At 39.5% G+C, this 16,740-nt stretch overlaps 1 protein-coding gene across 3 annotated transcripts in view; it reads left to right on the forward strand.

Annotated features, from left to right (window-relative positions):
- Positions 1-16,740, forward strand: part of Usp24 (ubiquitin specific peptidase 24) — a 134,664-nt gene that overhangs the window by 52,583 nt on the left and 65,341 nt on the right. For all 3 annotated transcript variants that reach the window (XM_052176890.1, XM_052176888.1, XM_052176889.1), the window contains exons 13-26: positions 434-541; positions 697-792; positions 884-1,045; positions 1,231-1,278; positions 6,569-6,676; positions 7,260-7,409; positions 8,557-8,688; positions 9,461-9,572; positions 11,157-11,233; positions 12,158-12,298; positions 12,480-12,533; positions 13,888-14,003; positions 15,817-15,883; positions 16,005-16,115. In XM_052176890.1, the coding sequence (XP_052032850.1) occupies positions 434-541; positions 697-792; positions 884-1,045; positions 1,231-1,278; positions 6,569-6,676; positions 7,260-7,409; positions 8,557-8,688; positions 9,461-9,572; positions 11,157-11,233; positions 12,158-12,298; positions 12,480-12,533; positions 13,888-14,003; positions 15,817-15,883; positions 16,005-16,115 (1,482 nt within the window). The remainder of the gene's footprint in view (positions 1-433; positions 542-696; positions 793-883; positions 1,046-1,230; positions 1,279-6,568; positions 6,677-7,259; positions 7,410-8,556; positions 8,689-9,460; positions 9,573-11,156; positions 11,234-12,157; positions 12,299-12,479; positions 12,534-13,887; positions 14,004-15,816; positions 15,884-16,004; positions 16,116-16,740) is intronic.

Raw genomic sequence — 16,740 nt, forward strand, 5'->3', positions numbered from 1 at the left:
GATGCAGACTTACTGCTGTTGGGTCAAAAGGACTAGTTGATGTCATGAAGATTTTATAAGCATTTATAATGGGACTCTCAGTCAAAACCCTGAACGATAATCTGTAAAAACACTAATAGTATATTTGCCTTGTAATTTTATCAGTTCAAAATAAACCAATTTGGATTTTTGTGAAAATATTTTATTCTCTTCCTAAAATAAATATCAGACTGAGATCTTGATTCTTTTGCTTTTTCACACATGAAAGACGTAAAGCTGCTGGGAGTGGACATGCAGCCAGGTGACTTAGTAATAGCTGCTTCATGTAACCCTGCCAGTGTTGTCAAGGAAGTACGTTAATCAGACTGCCGTTCTGTGTAAGTTGTTGGCAAGAAGACTTAGGTTCTGCCAAGTCGCAGGACTTAATTTTCCCCTGGTGTCTCCTCTTCTCTAGTCAGGACAGTCATCTACAGTAATTGAGAACATTCATACAATTATTGCTGCGGCAGCTGTGAAGTTTAATGCAGATCAGCTTAATCATTTGTTCGTCCTCATTCAGAAGGTAAGGTGTAAACTCCAAGTCCACCCCCAACAGATAGATGCCTTTAAATGTGCTTCTCTTACTTTTTTAACCTTTTTAGTTCAAATTTTAACGTTTTTGCTAATTTCACCAGCTTGACTGTGACACCTCTGTGTCTTGTCTGTTCTCCTATGCAGAGCTGGGAGACCGAGAGTGACAGAGTGAGACAGAAGTTGCTGAGTTTGATTGGACGAATCGGCCGGGAAGCTCGGTTTGAGGCCACTTCTGGAAAGGCAGGAAAATCAAATGGATTTTTGTAGCTACAATTACTTAAAGCAGTCTTCTCTGCCTGTGGGATGACTCATCCTAACGGTGCTATTGCAGGTGTTAGATGTCCTCTGGGAACTGGCTCACCTTCCAACCTTGCCCAGTAGCCTTATTCAGCAAGCCTTGGAGGAGCACCTCACAATCCTGAGTGACGCCTACGCAGTGAAGGAAGCGGTCAAGAGGAGCTACATCATTAAATGCATAGAAGACATTAAAAGGGTTGGTTTGGGCTTCGCTCTAATTTTGTTGTCAGAGCAATAATATTTTGAGTGATTGGAGCCAAGAAAATTTCCTCCCTATTATGTAAATTAACTCTCCTGTTTGGAAACTTTTACCTTAGAATCTAAATTAGGGGCTATAGGTCTTATTTTTACCAAGTCACTTATATCTCCCTGAATTTTCAGCCTGGAGAATGGTCGGGTTTGGAAAAAAACAAGAAAGATGGATTTAAGGTAAGTATTTCCATATGGAACCAACTAAGGTATTGTAATTTTATAATTACCTTTAAATAAATTGCATTCTACCTCTAAGATATTTTAGTGTTCACTAGACTAATATTAATATACAGATTGATCAGCTTTATGAGCTATGCTTTATTTAGAACTTAGTAACTGTTTATCCTTAAATAGAAAAAAATAGGGTTCCATTGAAAAATAATTTTTATGAAATTGTATGGCTTTCAGCATCATTTTCCTTTTAAATTATATATAATTTTTAAAGCACACTGAATTCTAAATAAATTCAGTCCCCATTTTTCTCCCACAAGGGAAAGTGAATATTTGTGGATAGGAGAAAGCAGGGGAAGGTGTGTGTGATGCTGGGGAACGGGAGGGGTAGGTGTTGGGTGCACCTGCGCATGCGCCTGTGCATGCTTTCGTTCTCACAGCAGCCCTGATCAGAGCCGCAGGCAGAGCTCGGGCAGCCCTAGACTTTCATTCCAGTCATGCAGGAACGGTTTTGGTTTTGGAGTTTCATATTAATAACATGGAAACATTTCTGGTTAAAAAATAAACAGGGACTTGTTAGTACTTCATCAGTCAAGCCTCTCCATGGTTCCCACTGGTGTCTCTTCAGAGGAGCTGGAGCACTGCTGGCTTTCATCTGAATACCCACAGACACATAGTTCTTGCTAACAAGCTTTGGCAGTTTACTAGGCCTTTGTGCACTTCAGTTTATCTGGCTATAAAGTTTAGGTGGGAGTATAAGAATGTGGTGTTTCATATTTCTGACATTGTGCTTTGATCAGGGGAATTTTCTGCATAAGATCTAGCTTAGGTGATTTTAAAAACCATTCACAAACTGGCACAAGTAATGCAGGGTTAAAAGGAATGATGAGTGCTTGCTTTCTACTCAGAATTTAAATTTCCCAATTCCCTCTGCTCAGTGGCTCACATAATTTAGTAGTCTCTCTTATGATTTTCATTGAGTTACTGAAATGTATATCTTTCAATCGTATCAATAAAGACAAGGGACCTCTAGGAAAATGCTCTCTTCTTTTAGGCAACAGGCAGTTTTTTCTTTATAGATAGATATGTAGGCTGCAGCTGAAGGGACATTTCCTTCCCTCGTGGGAAACGGCTTTTAAATCCAGAGCCGCCTTTGCACCTCTGTCCCTCCTTGTCCCAGCTGAGCATCACCTCGCCGGCCTAGCAGGTGCATTATTGTGTCTTTATTGCTTCTCTGTGCAGTCACTTCGTTCACGTCTGTTGCTTTATAACTATACAACAGCAAAAGGAAACTGTTTGGTCATTTTATGAGATTCAGAAGGAATGCTCTTCCTTTTTATTCCCTGCTGCTCCCAGAAACGAAGTCTCAGTGCACTGTTGCTCTCCCAAGTACAGTAGCTTGCATTTTATATAGTAGCACTTGCCAGTTTACTAAGAGCTTCACAGATACAGTGCACATGGCTGAGGGGGGCAGTGGGAGATCTCAGCTCCCTGGCAGGGGAGTAAAGTATTTACTGCACTAAAGGTGTTTTTCTATGCTATGCCCTTTCCTGCCAGGCAGCAAGGTGGGCTGACTGGGGATTATGTCTCCCTGCCAGGCTACACAGAAACTAAGCGAAGGGTAAGAAAGATATACTCCCCTCCTGCCCTCAGCCCCCTCTTTTCCCCAACTGATTCCCGTCCTGCTGCTTTTGACACTCCAAGTTCCCAAGTTCCACTGTCATGTTCAGAAACTCTGACTTTATTTCTACAGATTCTCCAAGGTCCCCTCAGCTCCCCTGGTCCTCTTTCTTCCCTTTGCTTCATTTATACCCTCTACTGTCCGCCCCGACCCTTTGTCTCTTACTTCACTTCTTATTTCCTTCAGTTAAAAGTTTAAATGGTCCATCCAAAAAATAATTACTAAACAAATAGAAATGTTTTCTCCAGTAGTGGTGTTTTCATATTCCTTAGGCTGTCTGTAGGTTTCCTGACAGCACCCAGCAGGCTTCTGGTAAATATTACTTCCCTCCTCTTCCTCCCCTCTACCCTAGGAAGATCCATATTGCTGTATTTACACAAGCTGAATAAGCCTTGTCTGAAATGCTTGGGACCTCTGGTGTTTCCAGTTTGGAGCTTTGTGGATTTTAGCATATTTACATAGACATTGCTGGTTGGGCATCACAAATTCAAAATAAGAAAAGTTTCGAGCATAATATTAGTACTCAAAAGAGCTTTCAATTTTAGAACTCAGGTTTTTAGATTGTAAGAGCTGATCTGTATATACGTGATTTACTTGGATAGAATAGACAGTAAAGCCAGCCAGGCATCTTCAGTATGGAAGTCTCAGTGGTGCTGGTAGTAGAGAAGACAAATCTGCTTAAAGACTTTCTTCCTGTATAAAAAAAATTTTTTTTTACTTTATTTCTAGATAAAAATCTAAAACTGGAAAAGCAATACAGATAAGGAAATGGGGGTGTGGGGTATGTGTAGCCCTAAGAGAGAACTTAGAAGAATATGAACCTTTATTTAGGTGCTTAGAGGCACTTAAACAACCAGAAAAATTGGAGTGGATTTAGGTCTTATGTCTCCTAAGGACACAGAGATCCCTACCTTTAGGGATAGGAAGCCAGTGGGCTTTATAGTGAGACTGTCTGAACAGAGTGTCTACCTGCTGAGGCGGTGACTGTCCTGGATTTCATAGGTGGAGGAGGATAATGCAAACATAGGTTTGCAGCCACCTGCTGAGCCTCGCAGCTTCCGTTAGTGTCACTCTGCTTTGGAGAGCATATTGAATTCAGTATCGTCATCAAAGAGACACAGATTACTTTAGCAATCAGAGGACTCTTCAATTGTTCTTGTAACTTAACAATATAATACCATAGATAACCATGGCTAACATGGTTTCCTGATTACTAACACTCAGATTTTATCAGCAATGATTCTTAAATCCCAATTTATAGAATTATTTTCTTAATTTATTCAAATTATAATTTCCACTAGCCATAATTAATAGTTTTTAATGTATCTGCTTATTGCTAAAGGGTTTATGTATATTTTATTTTTTGTATCCTTTTGGAAGGTGTCAGTCCAGATATAAGATTCACAGTTTCCCTCATTGTCTTTACAACTTTGTTTTAGAAAAATATTCTGGCTAACTTCAGAAGAAGTTGGCCTTCAATATATACCTTATTTCTATGATTTGAAGATGCCAGAGGTTGCAGCCTACATTGCAGTTACTGGGTTTATAGAGAAGCTAGACAGAAACTCCCTCTTGGGGTTGAACTTCAGCTCGGCAGAATGCTTACCTGGCATAAAGAAGACCGAATGAGAGTTGCACTATTAGCACACTATGAGGCAAACACGTATCTGCAATCCCGGTGCTCAGGAGATGGAGCCAAGAGGCTCAGAGAGTTAAGATCATCTTCAACTACATAGTGTGTTTGAGGCCAGCCGAGGTATCTGAGACTCTGCCCTGAAACCAAGGAAAAAAGTTCATTTTCCATTTACCGGCCATTGTTTAGACCAGCACCAGAGGTTAAATGAAGCTGTTTTGTTTTATCGATTATGTGTAACTTCACCTTTATACACTGGTTATCGTTACCTGTAGTAGTGATTTGGACCTCCCTGAAATCTGTGGTATGGGAGGTACTAGGAATTGAGTCTGGGCTTGCACATGTAGGCAAGTGTGTTGACACTGAGTTACATCCCCAGCAGTCCTTGAGCCATGCTGAAGCACCGGGAGGTTTGTGTGCTCATCTTCTTTCATGAAAGCAGCTTTTTCTTTGAGTGCTGAATAGTATAGGTCAAGCAGCTTCTGTGAATTAGAGTACAGCTTAAGGCAGAGATACCAGTGCTGAGTGAGAGCGCCACACAAGGGCGCTATCTGCATGGTAGCTTCTGGCTTTGACAGTCACATCAGAGTAGTCGTGCTATGTTATGGTATGTTTCAGTAACATTTAAATAAATTAGTAACCTAAATTCAGTTTATAGACCATCCATCCTTGTTTGGTACTGCCTATACTAAATAACAGCTCAACTCAGATAACAGGTAGATGAACAAAATGTCTTTTATGTATAGGTAAGTTTGTATATACAAAGATAATAGACAGTTATAAAAGCTTACATTTAATGTTTAGTGGCTGGTAAATGTCTGTTGGCATAATTGAAGGAGTATCAAGTTGAGAAGTAGTAAAGGTCATAGAAATGTGTCTTAAAATTTGGGAAATATGTTATTTGGTAACTTATTTGGCTTATATATTTTAGGTGAGGAGAATGTATTGTTTGGCTGTAGTAATTAGTTTGTACAAAGTAACCTATAGTAGTAGGTGCATTTCTTTAAAACTACTATCCTTTCTTTCAACAGGGTTTTCATTTTGTGGAAAGATTTGATAAAATTACTTAAAACAAAAAAATTAGCCTTTTAAATAAATAGTAAGGCTTTAATTGATATTTTGATTAATAATTGATCAGTTGATTTTAATAATCGATCAGTTGATTTAATAGCATTTAATCTGATAGCAGTTTTATTATGAAAGCTTACAGTTCAAGAGATGCTATTGATTAAGGGCTAATTCATGCTTATCAGATTCTTTGATCTGACAACACAAAGATCCAGATTGTTGTACAAGTTTCAGAAATAGTATATTTGAAGTGCTTTGAAAATAAAGTGTAGTAAAGTCTGAGTAAAGTATCCTTAATAATTAATGAAAATAGTAATAGGGCTGGGTGGAGTCAGGGAAGTGTTAGAGGAGGGCTCAGGAGCTCACCCACGCTAGGCTGTGTCTATCTTGGAGCTGTACCCAAGCCCTGTAGTTAGTTATTAAGGCAGTGTGCCTTAGATAGAAATAGAAACAGGTTATATTGTCTTTAATACTTAACTCATTGCCAGTGTTTTGATCAGATCATTAATTAAAGCCATATTCATAGTCCATTTGCTTGCTAGCCAGGTCGGTGTTTAGCTTTGCCATCAATTTATTTTTTTGATACAACATGTCTTAGCAGCCCTGTGCTACTTAATCTGTCCTCTGAAGTTGCTAATTCCCTGTCTGTTTTTTGCTGATGCCCCCCTGTACATTTACTGTCATTTCACATCCACTCCTGTTTGCAGTTCTTGGCCTTAGGAGATTGCATGCAGAGTAAGAAGTTGAAAGCTGAATTATGCTTGCATGGAGATAAGCTATAAATAAGTAATATGAAAGAGAAAATTATAGAATGTGTAACAGTAAAATAATTGACTCAAACATTTTTTATAGCTAATAAATGACTGCCATTTAGTTGTAAACTTAATTAATGTAACTTCTTTTTAACTCTCTAGTCACCTCAACTTAATAGTCCGCAGTTTGTCTGGGTGGTTCCAGCTTTACGCCAGCTTCATGAAATCACTCGTTCATTTATAAAACAAACCTATCAAAAGCAAGACAAGGTAGGAACTTATTCTTGATCCTTATGTGCAAAGCCTATCACAGTAATTGTAATAAGCAAGCATGGCTAAGGTTGTTGCATTGGTAGCATCTTACTGGTAACGTTTAGTAATGTCTGTGGTTTTTAATCATTTGGAACTCTTTCGGAGGAGGTCTTTCTTCTGATATAGTCCTAACTCTTCTTGATGGCTTAATTTACTAAGATAACTAGGCTAGCTTTTAAAAACATTAATGATAGTTCCAAATTTTGAAAAGATTCCTAAAATGAATCTTTTCTATTACAAAAAGATTACTTGTCTAAGGAGAAGGTAAAGGAAGAGCTTCCTTGCTGTCAGGGATTTGGGGGTGGATCCAGGAGCACACAGAGTGCAGTAACTCTTCACAGTCATTTCTCTCTTAGATGCACCGTAGCAATGTCTTAGTTCCCTAGTAAATACCAGATTGATTTTATTTATTAACTGTCAGAAATAATCTCGTGTTTGCTCTTTCCTCTGGGGCTACATTCTAAAATAAGAGCTATACTGTATAGAACAACAAACGACTGCCGATTCTCAGGACGCTTTCACTTCTCTTGCTTTTGTTTAGAGCATTATTCAAGACCTGAAGAAAAATTTTGAAATAGTCAAACTGGTAACGGGAAGCTTATTAGCTTGTCACCGACTTGCAGCAGCTGTGGCTGGACCTGGAGGCTTAACCGGCTTAACCCTGGTGGATGGCCGCTATACTTACCGGGAGGTATCACTCACTGTGTCTGTGTTTGGCGGCTTTGGGATTTGATTAACTTTTTCTATTTGAACTGTAAAACAAATATTTGTTGGGTACAACTATAAAGCAATCTTTGTAATGAGGGAATGGTTTTAAATCTTAACTATAATTTCATTTTTTCTTTTTTTTCATTAGATTATTAATTTGTGTTTTGCTTGCATGTTTGTATGTGTACGACATGTGGGCCTGGTGCTCACAGAGGTCAGACCTGGAGTAGCAGGTGATTGTGATCCACCATGTAGGTGCTGTGCTGGGATTGAACCCAGGCCCTTTGTAAGAGCAATGAGTGCTCTTACCCACTGTGCTGTCTCTCCAGGCCTTTACTATATTTTCAAATTAAGTTTAGAAAAATAGTATTTCTTAGGAACACTTGCTAACTCTGTAGATCATGCATTTTGCTTTTCAAATCAATTGATGGCTAATTTTTTTAAAAACAATCTTAGCTGGGTATAGTGCTTCCCATCTGTAATTCAGGACTCCTTTAGACCAGTGGTTCTCAACCTTCCTAATTCTGAGACACTATACAGTTCCTTATGTTATGCTGACCCCCAACCATACAATTATTTTTGTTACAACTTCATGACTATAATTTTGTTATTTTGCTGCTGTTATGAATCATAATGTAAATATCCTGGTGTGCAGGATATCTTACATGTGACCTTGTGAAAAGTTCCTTTGATTCTCCAGAGGGGTCACAACTCACAGGCTGAGAACTGCCGCCATAGATGAGGCAGGAGGATTTTGTGAGTTCGTGGGCTCTATAGGTTGAATTCTAGGGCATTCTAGAATTCAACGTAAGACCTGCTCTCTACGAAATAAAAACCAAAAAACTACCAGAAATAAAACTTAATTTCATCACTTGTGAGTATGATGGCTCCTTTGAGATTACTGGAATTGAATTTGATTCATGTCTACAGTCAGCTGACTTTGTAATATACTTGAGGTTGCTTCTGCTGCATTGAGTTATTGGCTGATAAGTCCATTTGTCATATTTCCTTTATCATGAATTACATGACAAGTGTTCTGTCTAAATCTGTTTTGTAGAATTTTATTGTAATATTTCTTTTAGGATGAATGCCTTACACGAGTTGACTAGTTGCATTATTGCTCTTTTCAGTATTTAGAGGCACATCTGAAATTTCTGGCATTTTTCTTACAAGAAGCTACACTGTATCTTGGGTGGAACCGAGCCAAAGAAATCTGGGAGTGCCTTGTGACTGGCCAGGATGTCTGCGAGTTAGATCGGGAGGTGAGGCATGAGGTTGTGGGTTCGTGACACTGCACTAAGCGCCACCCTCCTTCATGGGTCTCACGTCGTCTGTGTTCTAAGTCCTGTTTGCTGTGGCTCTATGTATGTCAGCACTGACCAGCAGACTAGGGCCTGTGAGTACAAGGAAAAAAATGTCTTAAAAGACATCCATGGTAGACATAAGTGTGTGGGCTCTCTGATCATTTTGTTTAATTCTAGTTACAATACTAAAGCCAACAAAATGAATATCACTGAAGAATTGTGGTATAATTTAGTTTTCTTCTTTCCTGTGAGACTAAATTTTAAATCACTGCTAAAAACTTAGTTCCTAAAGATGTAGTACCCCTAGAAATAAAAGCATGGGTCAAGAACAGTTACAGTAAAAATGGAAACACTTATTTAACATTTGCACTTGCTAAGAGTGAGTCTCTGTCTCCTCTCATTTGACAAAATAATAATAGCTACTTCCTGGGTATAGTGAAAGGACTGAGTGTGTTGCAGTGCTTAGTACTGGGCCTGACATACAGCAGGGCTCACCTGAATGCTAGCAGGAAGACTTAGGCCTAAGATCCAGTGAGATGTGCGAGTGCATGTTTTCATGACCAGCAGAAAGAAAGCTCTCCTGAGCTCCAAACATTTCAGTTCCCTGTGTCATCTGAGCAGTTAGACGATGTCAGAAGTATTGCATACATCTTTTTACTGTCCAGACGGCCCTGTGTTTCCATCTGCAGTGGATTGTGGCAGCCTTAGGCAGTTCTGTCTTCATCCACAGATGTGCTTTGAGTGGTTTACAAAGGGGCAGCATGATCTGGAGAGCGACGTTCAGCAGCAGCTCTTCAAGGAGAAGATTCTGAAGTTGGAGTCGTATGAAATCACTATGAATGGTAGGGAAAGCTTACAATTATTTGCTTTAGATAGTTTTAGAGCAAGAGATTTTATTCTTAACTTTAATCCTACTTCTCAGAAGCAGCTGAACAGTTTGTAATTCTCCACATATATAACCACCTGGTATCTTACTGAGTTTTAAAATTATATAGCTTAATAGATTAAATTGCCAAAATATCTTTCTGCTATTCCTTAATAAATATGATTCATTAGGCAAAGATATATTAAGGTACATAATGCTTCCTTTCAGTTGTTTCTTTTAGCTGAGTTATTGTATTGAAGTCCATAAAACTCCATTTTGTAAATATGCTATCAGCAGCCTTTATTGTGCACTCCCATGTGCAGCTTGACTCAACTGTTTAAACTCCTTTTTAATCCCAAATCTTTTTAACCACAAAGAGGAGCCCTGCACCGATTGGCAGCCACTTTCCAATCTGCCCTTGCCCAGCCTTTAATCTCTTTCCCTCATGGACTGGCCAGTTTGGTACAAGTAGAATCATATATACTATTTGGGACCTTTCTTACCTGGCTTCTCTGATTGTGGCTGAAGAGTAATATTTTCAAGACACACCCAGGCTGTGATGCCACTTTAGGAGAATAATATTTCACTGTAGATGTCCCTTTATTTTCATTCATTGGTCAGTGAGCATTTATTTGTTACTGTCATTTTAAGCTATAAACATTCATATAGCAGTTTTTTGTGTTCTCATTTCCTTTGGTTATAAATTTTAGTGTTGCATTGCCATGAGATATAATCTTTGAGGATCTGCCAAACTGTTTTTGCAAAGTAGCTGCACCATTTCATAATCCCACCAGCAGTGTATAAAGGTTCCAATTTTCCTCACTGTCAATACTTCTCATTTATCTGCCTTTTAAAAGGTATCCTGGTGGGTGGTGAGTTATGCCCTCTAGTTCTGACTTGCGTTTTCCTGATAATGAATGATGCTGAGTATCTGTTCAGACTGGTTTTTTTGTTCCTTAGAGAAATGTCTAGTTATGATTTTGACTGTTTTGTAATTAGACCATTGTCTTGTATGGGCTCCTTATATACTCTGGGTATTAGCTTCTTAGCAAATACATAGTTTGTAAAAATTTCTAATTTGTATGTTGTGTCCTTTTCTTGATAATGTCCCTTGAAGCACAAAAGTCTTAAATTTTGATTAAGTTAGTTTATATATATTTTTTCTTCTGTTGATTGTGGGATGTTGTTTTTATTAGTCTTTTTTTTTTTTTTTTTTTTAAGGACAGGGTTTCTTTATGTAGCCCTGTCTGGTCTAGAACTTGCTATGTAAACCAACCAGTCTACCTCCAACCCACAGAGGTCTGCCTCTGCCTCCCAAGTGGAGGATTAAAGATATATGGCTTGCTTGTGCTTTTTAAAAGTTGTCTTTGTTTTTTTTGAGATGAGATTTGGGTGGGCTGCCTGGGCTGGTCTGTAGTTTCTGGGTTCTGGGACTGCAGGTCTGCACCATGGAGCAGACGTGCACTAGGAGCACTGTATCCTTCACGTCTGCGTCACTTTAGTCTTTCACTGATTATCTGTGTCTGAGTGCATGGCTTTCACTGGCATTCTATACTCTTAGGTTTCAACTTATTTAAGACTTTTTTTGAAAATGTGAATCTCTGTGATCATCGATTGAAAAGACAAGGAGCTCAGTTGGTATGTATCTTTTTCTCAATCTAGATACATTGAAATATTTGATATAGCTTGATATTCAGAAGGAAAAAAACTGTCTTCTAATGGATTGAAAGATAAACATGTTTGTTTAAATACGGAGGTCTTTTTACCTGCCTACTTGGGCATTACTGGCAGAGGCTCCCTTGAAGGCCCCTATGGCTGCATTACCAGCTCTGCCTCCCCCCTTCCCCCCGCTCCTCCCCTCCCCTCCCCTTCCCTCTCCTCCCATCCCCAGCATGTAGGAAGTCTGCCCACTCTTCATACCTCTCATGTAAACGCAGCTCTGCATCTGTGCTATCAGGTGACTTTCCAGGGGCATTGGTCTAGCAGGCTTCCATGCAGCGACTCCTGTGAGCCTGATAGTGAGAAGATGCACATCATAGGATGTCAGTGGCAAGGACTGCAGAGCAATGTAGGGCCAGACTATGACGTAGGAGAATGAAGAGACACAGAGCGCTTATATTCACATAGGACCTTAAGACTGAAAAACAAGCATTTGATCCTTTCTAAGTCCCTGGTGTTTAGGCCCTGCTACCTGAAGTACTCAGGATATATATAAGATACTCTAAGCCCTGTATCCTACTCTTTCTAACTGTGCTTTGGGAAGGGCTGGAGCAGGTCCCCAAAATCAGTAGCCTTTTCACTTTCTGATTGATTAGCTTCTCTGGGTAGATGTCTTTCTTGTGTCAGGACTATCTAGAGAAACATCCCTGCACTTATTCTGAATGCCATGGAAGATGCCTGTTATCTCTGGTGGGTTTTCATGTGAATAGGGTGTTGACATAGTGGTCTTCATTTTGTTAAACAGAGGCTCAGACTCAATAATGTAGCAGAAAAGAATGACCTGTGATTTTGTAATAGTAGTGAACTATTAAGTTTAATTATATACATTTTAATTTTACACAGTATGTAGAAAAGTTGGAGTTGGTAGGAATGGATTTCATTTGGAAAATAGCCATGGAATCACCTGATGAAGAAATTGCTAATGAAGCTATTCAATTAATCATAAACTACAGCTACATTAATCTAAACCCCAGGTTAAAGAAGGTGAGTGTCCAAGGAGAAAGTTACTCAGAAATAAAAATGTAAAACAGTATGTGTTTTGTTATTGGTAAGTCGTGACCCTTGCTGTATTCCAGTTTGATTTCTTTTGGTATTTTGTCTTGACTAATGGTTACAATTAAATGCCAAAGTTTAATTTTATTTTCCATATGCGTCCAACTTTCAGGACTCGGTGTCTTTACATAAGAAATTCATTGCTGATTGCTATACAAGACTAGAAGTGAGTAAAAGTTTATTAACTGCTTTTTTTTAAAATGAGTTCTTTCCCCCTTTTATAAGTTTCTGTCTTCAGATGACTGTTGGATGCTGATATTTGTGTTAGGTACTATTGGAGAATTGATCACAAGTGCCATGTCCTGGTGCTGGGAGTAGGGATGACCACTGATGTTGGTCAGGGGCTACGTGCTTGCTGCAAATCCTGAGAACTCCATCCAGAACTAGGGGCTGGCATTGCTCTGGGGGTGTGACTCCAGTACTGGAGGCGACTCTCAGGGAGGCTCACGTGGCGGTTTCGGGCTCAGTGAAGAGACCCCGTATCAAAAAACAAGGTGGAGAGTGGTAGATGGCTGGTATTAAATTCTGTCTCCACATGCACAAGCTCACACATGTACTCATGAACATATGCACATTCATGTTGACACACACACACACACACACACACGCACGCACGCATGCAGTTACAGTCTGTATAAAATCTTACCTTCTATCTCATCCCCCCCCACTCTTTCCTGTCTGTCCATCTAGCTAGCTCCCACTTCTCAACATAAGGAACCCTCTATTGTACATAGATTCCACATTGGTGGTAGGGTGTCCATGCTTCACATAATTTATACAAGAAATGCTTTTTGAAACCACAGCAGGAAGCTTAGAAGTAGATGATGTTGGCAGTCTTTGTTCCTTAGGTGCCTACCGCCTTAGGTCCATTGTGATGATTAAATCATTGAAGATTAATGTTCGGTTGAAATCTGTGCTTAAGTTTTATAGCTAACGGGGTATTCTAAAAGTATAAATGCCATTGTCCCCAGATGTTAATAAATTGATCATGGCAAACATGTACTATTCTATACTATATACAATATTCCTCAAATTGTAACTTCCTTACAAATATGTCATCATGAAAGACTCAAATATTTAAGTTCTATATGGAGTACAATATAAGTATTCACATATCTCAACTAGCTCTTTTATTACTTGCTTGTGCGAGTGTGTGATGGCACAGGAGGGATTCACATCCCGTGTTTCATATGTGGAGGTCAGAAGACAAGATTTTATGAAGTTGGTTCTTCTTTCTCCTCAGGTTCCAGGGATTGCTTGCTCAGGTTTTATCTTGGTAAGAGCTTCATCTGCTGAGCCATCTCAGCCTTCAGCTGGCTCTTACTTTGCCTCCCGTAGGTTATTTGGTGACTCTGATTGTCACAACTGGAAAGAGTCTGGGTGGCACCCAGTGGCTAGAGGCCAGGGACCCTGCTAAGTACCTCGCAGAGTCCAGGGCAGCTTTTGCAACAAGAAGTTAGCCTTAACGTCAAAGACCCGGGCGAGATACCCAGACACAGAGTGTGTTTTGTACTTCCCAGGCAGCCAGCTCAGCACTCGGAGGCCCCACTCTAACACACGCTGTGACCCGAGCAACCAAAATGCTCACTGCAACCGCCATGCCAACTGTGGCAACGTCAGTTCAGTCTCCGTATAGGTAAGTGGCTTCAAAACTGAACACACACACAGCACAGACTGAACATTGTTAAAATGTTTACACCATGTCCTCCCCAACATCTCTTCACTGGGATCCTTAGATTCTGCAAGCTGTTCTGTCTTGGAGAAACCTAATTGTATGTTTCCTAAAGTCCACCTTTATCAGTGCCCTGAAGATCTGCAGGTCATCACTAGAGTCACCTCAGTAGTGCTTGTACCTACCCATCTGCCCTGTAGACACATTGTTTTCTTTTACTTTTTTCTACTTTGATTATGCATACCCTAATCATTAGGATTTAATGCTCCGAGTATCCCTCTGCTGCTCTTTACTGGCAGATACTTGCACAGTCCTTTTTTATTCCCCAAGCAGTGTGTATATTTTAACTTGTTGAGATATTACATGTGCACACAGACAGACAGACAGACAACACACACACACACACACACACACACACACACACACACACAGGCACTCACTCACATGGTAATCAAGATAATGTCCTTTCCAAGATTCTTTTAAAATCTGTTTTTTTAAAAATGTGCTGAGTATTATATGTTATAATTTATTAATATGGAGGGATGGAATGAAACCTAGTCCTGACAAGACCCCATTTTTAAATGGTCAGAGTGATTATAGAATCAGTTCATGATAAGAATGAATGCTTTTCACATTCTTGTGTGCATACGTTTGCATGTGTTTTTGTATGTGCATGGAAATATGACAATGTTTCTAAGATGGAGTTCAGTTCTGTTGCTCAGTTCCTTAGCAATTTATCAGTCATTTATGGCCTATTGGATTAGGTTTTCCAGTTGCTACTTTAAATGAATATACTTTTAACCCCTCTTTTCTAGTGCTTTTTATTCTGCATCTCAAATATAGCAAGCTAAAGAGACCACATAATTTTTAAAATGTTCTTATTTAAATAGTGTTAATAAACTGCATTTCAGAGTTGAATCTAGTAAGAATGTTGTAGTTCGTCTCATTGCACTGGTTTTGAAAGAACTGTTTAGACTCTGATTACTGTAGTCTAGAGAGTTTGGGTTATTCTACTGTAGTTTCACCATCACAGTGCTGTCTGTCATTTAGTTCTTTGTTGAGGTGGACTCAGAACAGGTTGCTCACAGCTCTTATTCATTAGGTCTTGGGTATTTCTCATCTGCCTTTGGGAAGGTGGACAGTGTGATTGAGACAACAGCTTTTTAAAGTGAGGGTGTTGGCATGGACTTATGTTTCTTAGTAGAGGAAACCACTGAGCATAAGCTACTCAAGCCTTATTATTTCAGATGATAAGACTCTGAGAGTCATTGATCAAATCGTCATCGGATTTCATTTTCAATTAACAACTTGTGTTAGTGGTATATGTTTCCATTTGTCTTCAGATTTTCTTGTCAAATTGGAACATTGTCAGATTCCATGTTTTTGCAGAATTTTGTGACATATTTTAGTTATGAGACTATGAGCATCAAATTCTCTGATTGTTTGTTCTTGGCGGATTGGTGAACATGAAGGCCTTGAGACTTAGTCCACTCTTATGGAACAGCTGTTTAAACAGGAGTAGAAGCGTGAGAAGAGGCGGGCTTCATCTCCCGTGTTCCAGCCGAGCACAGCAGCTGTGAGCAGGCATAAAGACTGCTCACTGAGGGACAGGGGCGGTGCTCACTGAGGGACAGGGGCGGCTGCTCTTTGAGTGTTTCAGTTCTGACCAGTGAGTGTGGACTGTGATTCTGGGTTTGGTGAAATAGAATAGAATTGAGCTGAAATCAACAATTCATTTCATACATATTTTAAAACTTTCTGTCTTTGTAACTCACAGATCAACAAAACTTGTGATAATCGAGAGACTGCTTCTTCTGGCAGAGCGCTATGTGATCACAATAGAGGTATGCTCTCATCCTTCAGAGCAGCTTCATTGTATTGCTAGACAAGGTGGGAAGCATGGGTTGGTTGGCATGTGCAGTTGTGCCACAGTGCGTCTGACTCAGTTGGCTTATCTCTTTCAAGGACTTTTACTCAGTTCCACGAACTATTCTACCTCATGGTGCCTCATTTCATGGACATCTTTTAACTCTTAATGTAACCTACGAGTCTACCAAAGATACCTTCACTGTAGAGGTAGGTTCCCACTAATACCTATCTTATTTTCATAAGAATGTTTTGGGTGGAGATAAGTGATGGTTCCCACCGATACCTGAAAACTAAATTAAAAATAAAGAGTGAGATCTCTGCGAGCAAGCCTAAGGTTCTGTTGGATGCCTAGCACCCAGAGGGAATAGGATGTACTTAAAGTCCAGGGAGATCCCTAGAGGTTGTTTAGCCATTCAGTGAACTCTAAGTTCAATGAATGTCTCAAAAAATAAGATGGAGAGCAGTAGAAAAAGACACTTGACTTCAGTCTCTGGTTTCACACTCATGAATACATATGCTCAGATACCACACACAGACATAAAATAAAGTCAGCCTGAAACAAAAGAAAAGCTTGGAGTATAAACAGATCTAAAATACAGTGCCAAGTGAAGATAAGTGTTATATAGAATAAGTAAAAGTAAAGGGAATAAGCTGGTTGAAGATGATGATATTCATGAATATATTGGATAAAGATGGACCCCTGAGGTGGATCATGTTCAAGCAGAGATTTGAAAAGCAACAGAGTAATTGCTTTTATTAGTACAGTCTTCAGATAGAGAGCAGCAGATATAAAAGCTCACAAGGTGGGGATAGAAGTGACTTCCAGGGACTG

The sequence above is a fragment of the Apodemus sylvaticus genome, chromosome 3, assembly GCF_947179515.1.
Source record: "Apodemus sylvaticus chromosome 3, mApoSyl1.1, whole genome shotgun sequence".
Taxonomy (NCBI): domain Eukaryota; kingdom Metazoa; phylum Chordata; class Mammalia; order Rodentia; family Muridae; genus Apodemus; species Apodemus sylvaticus.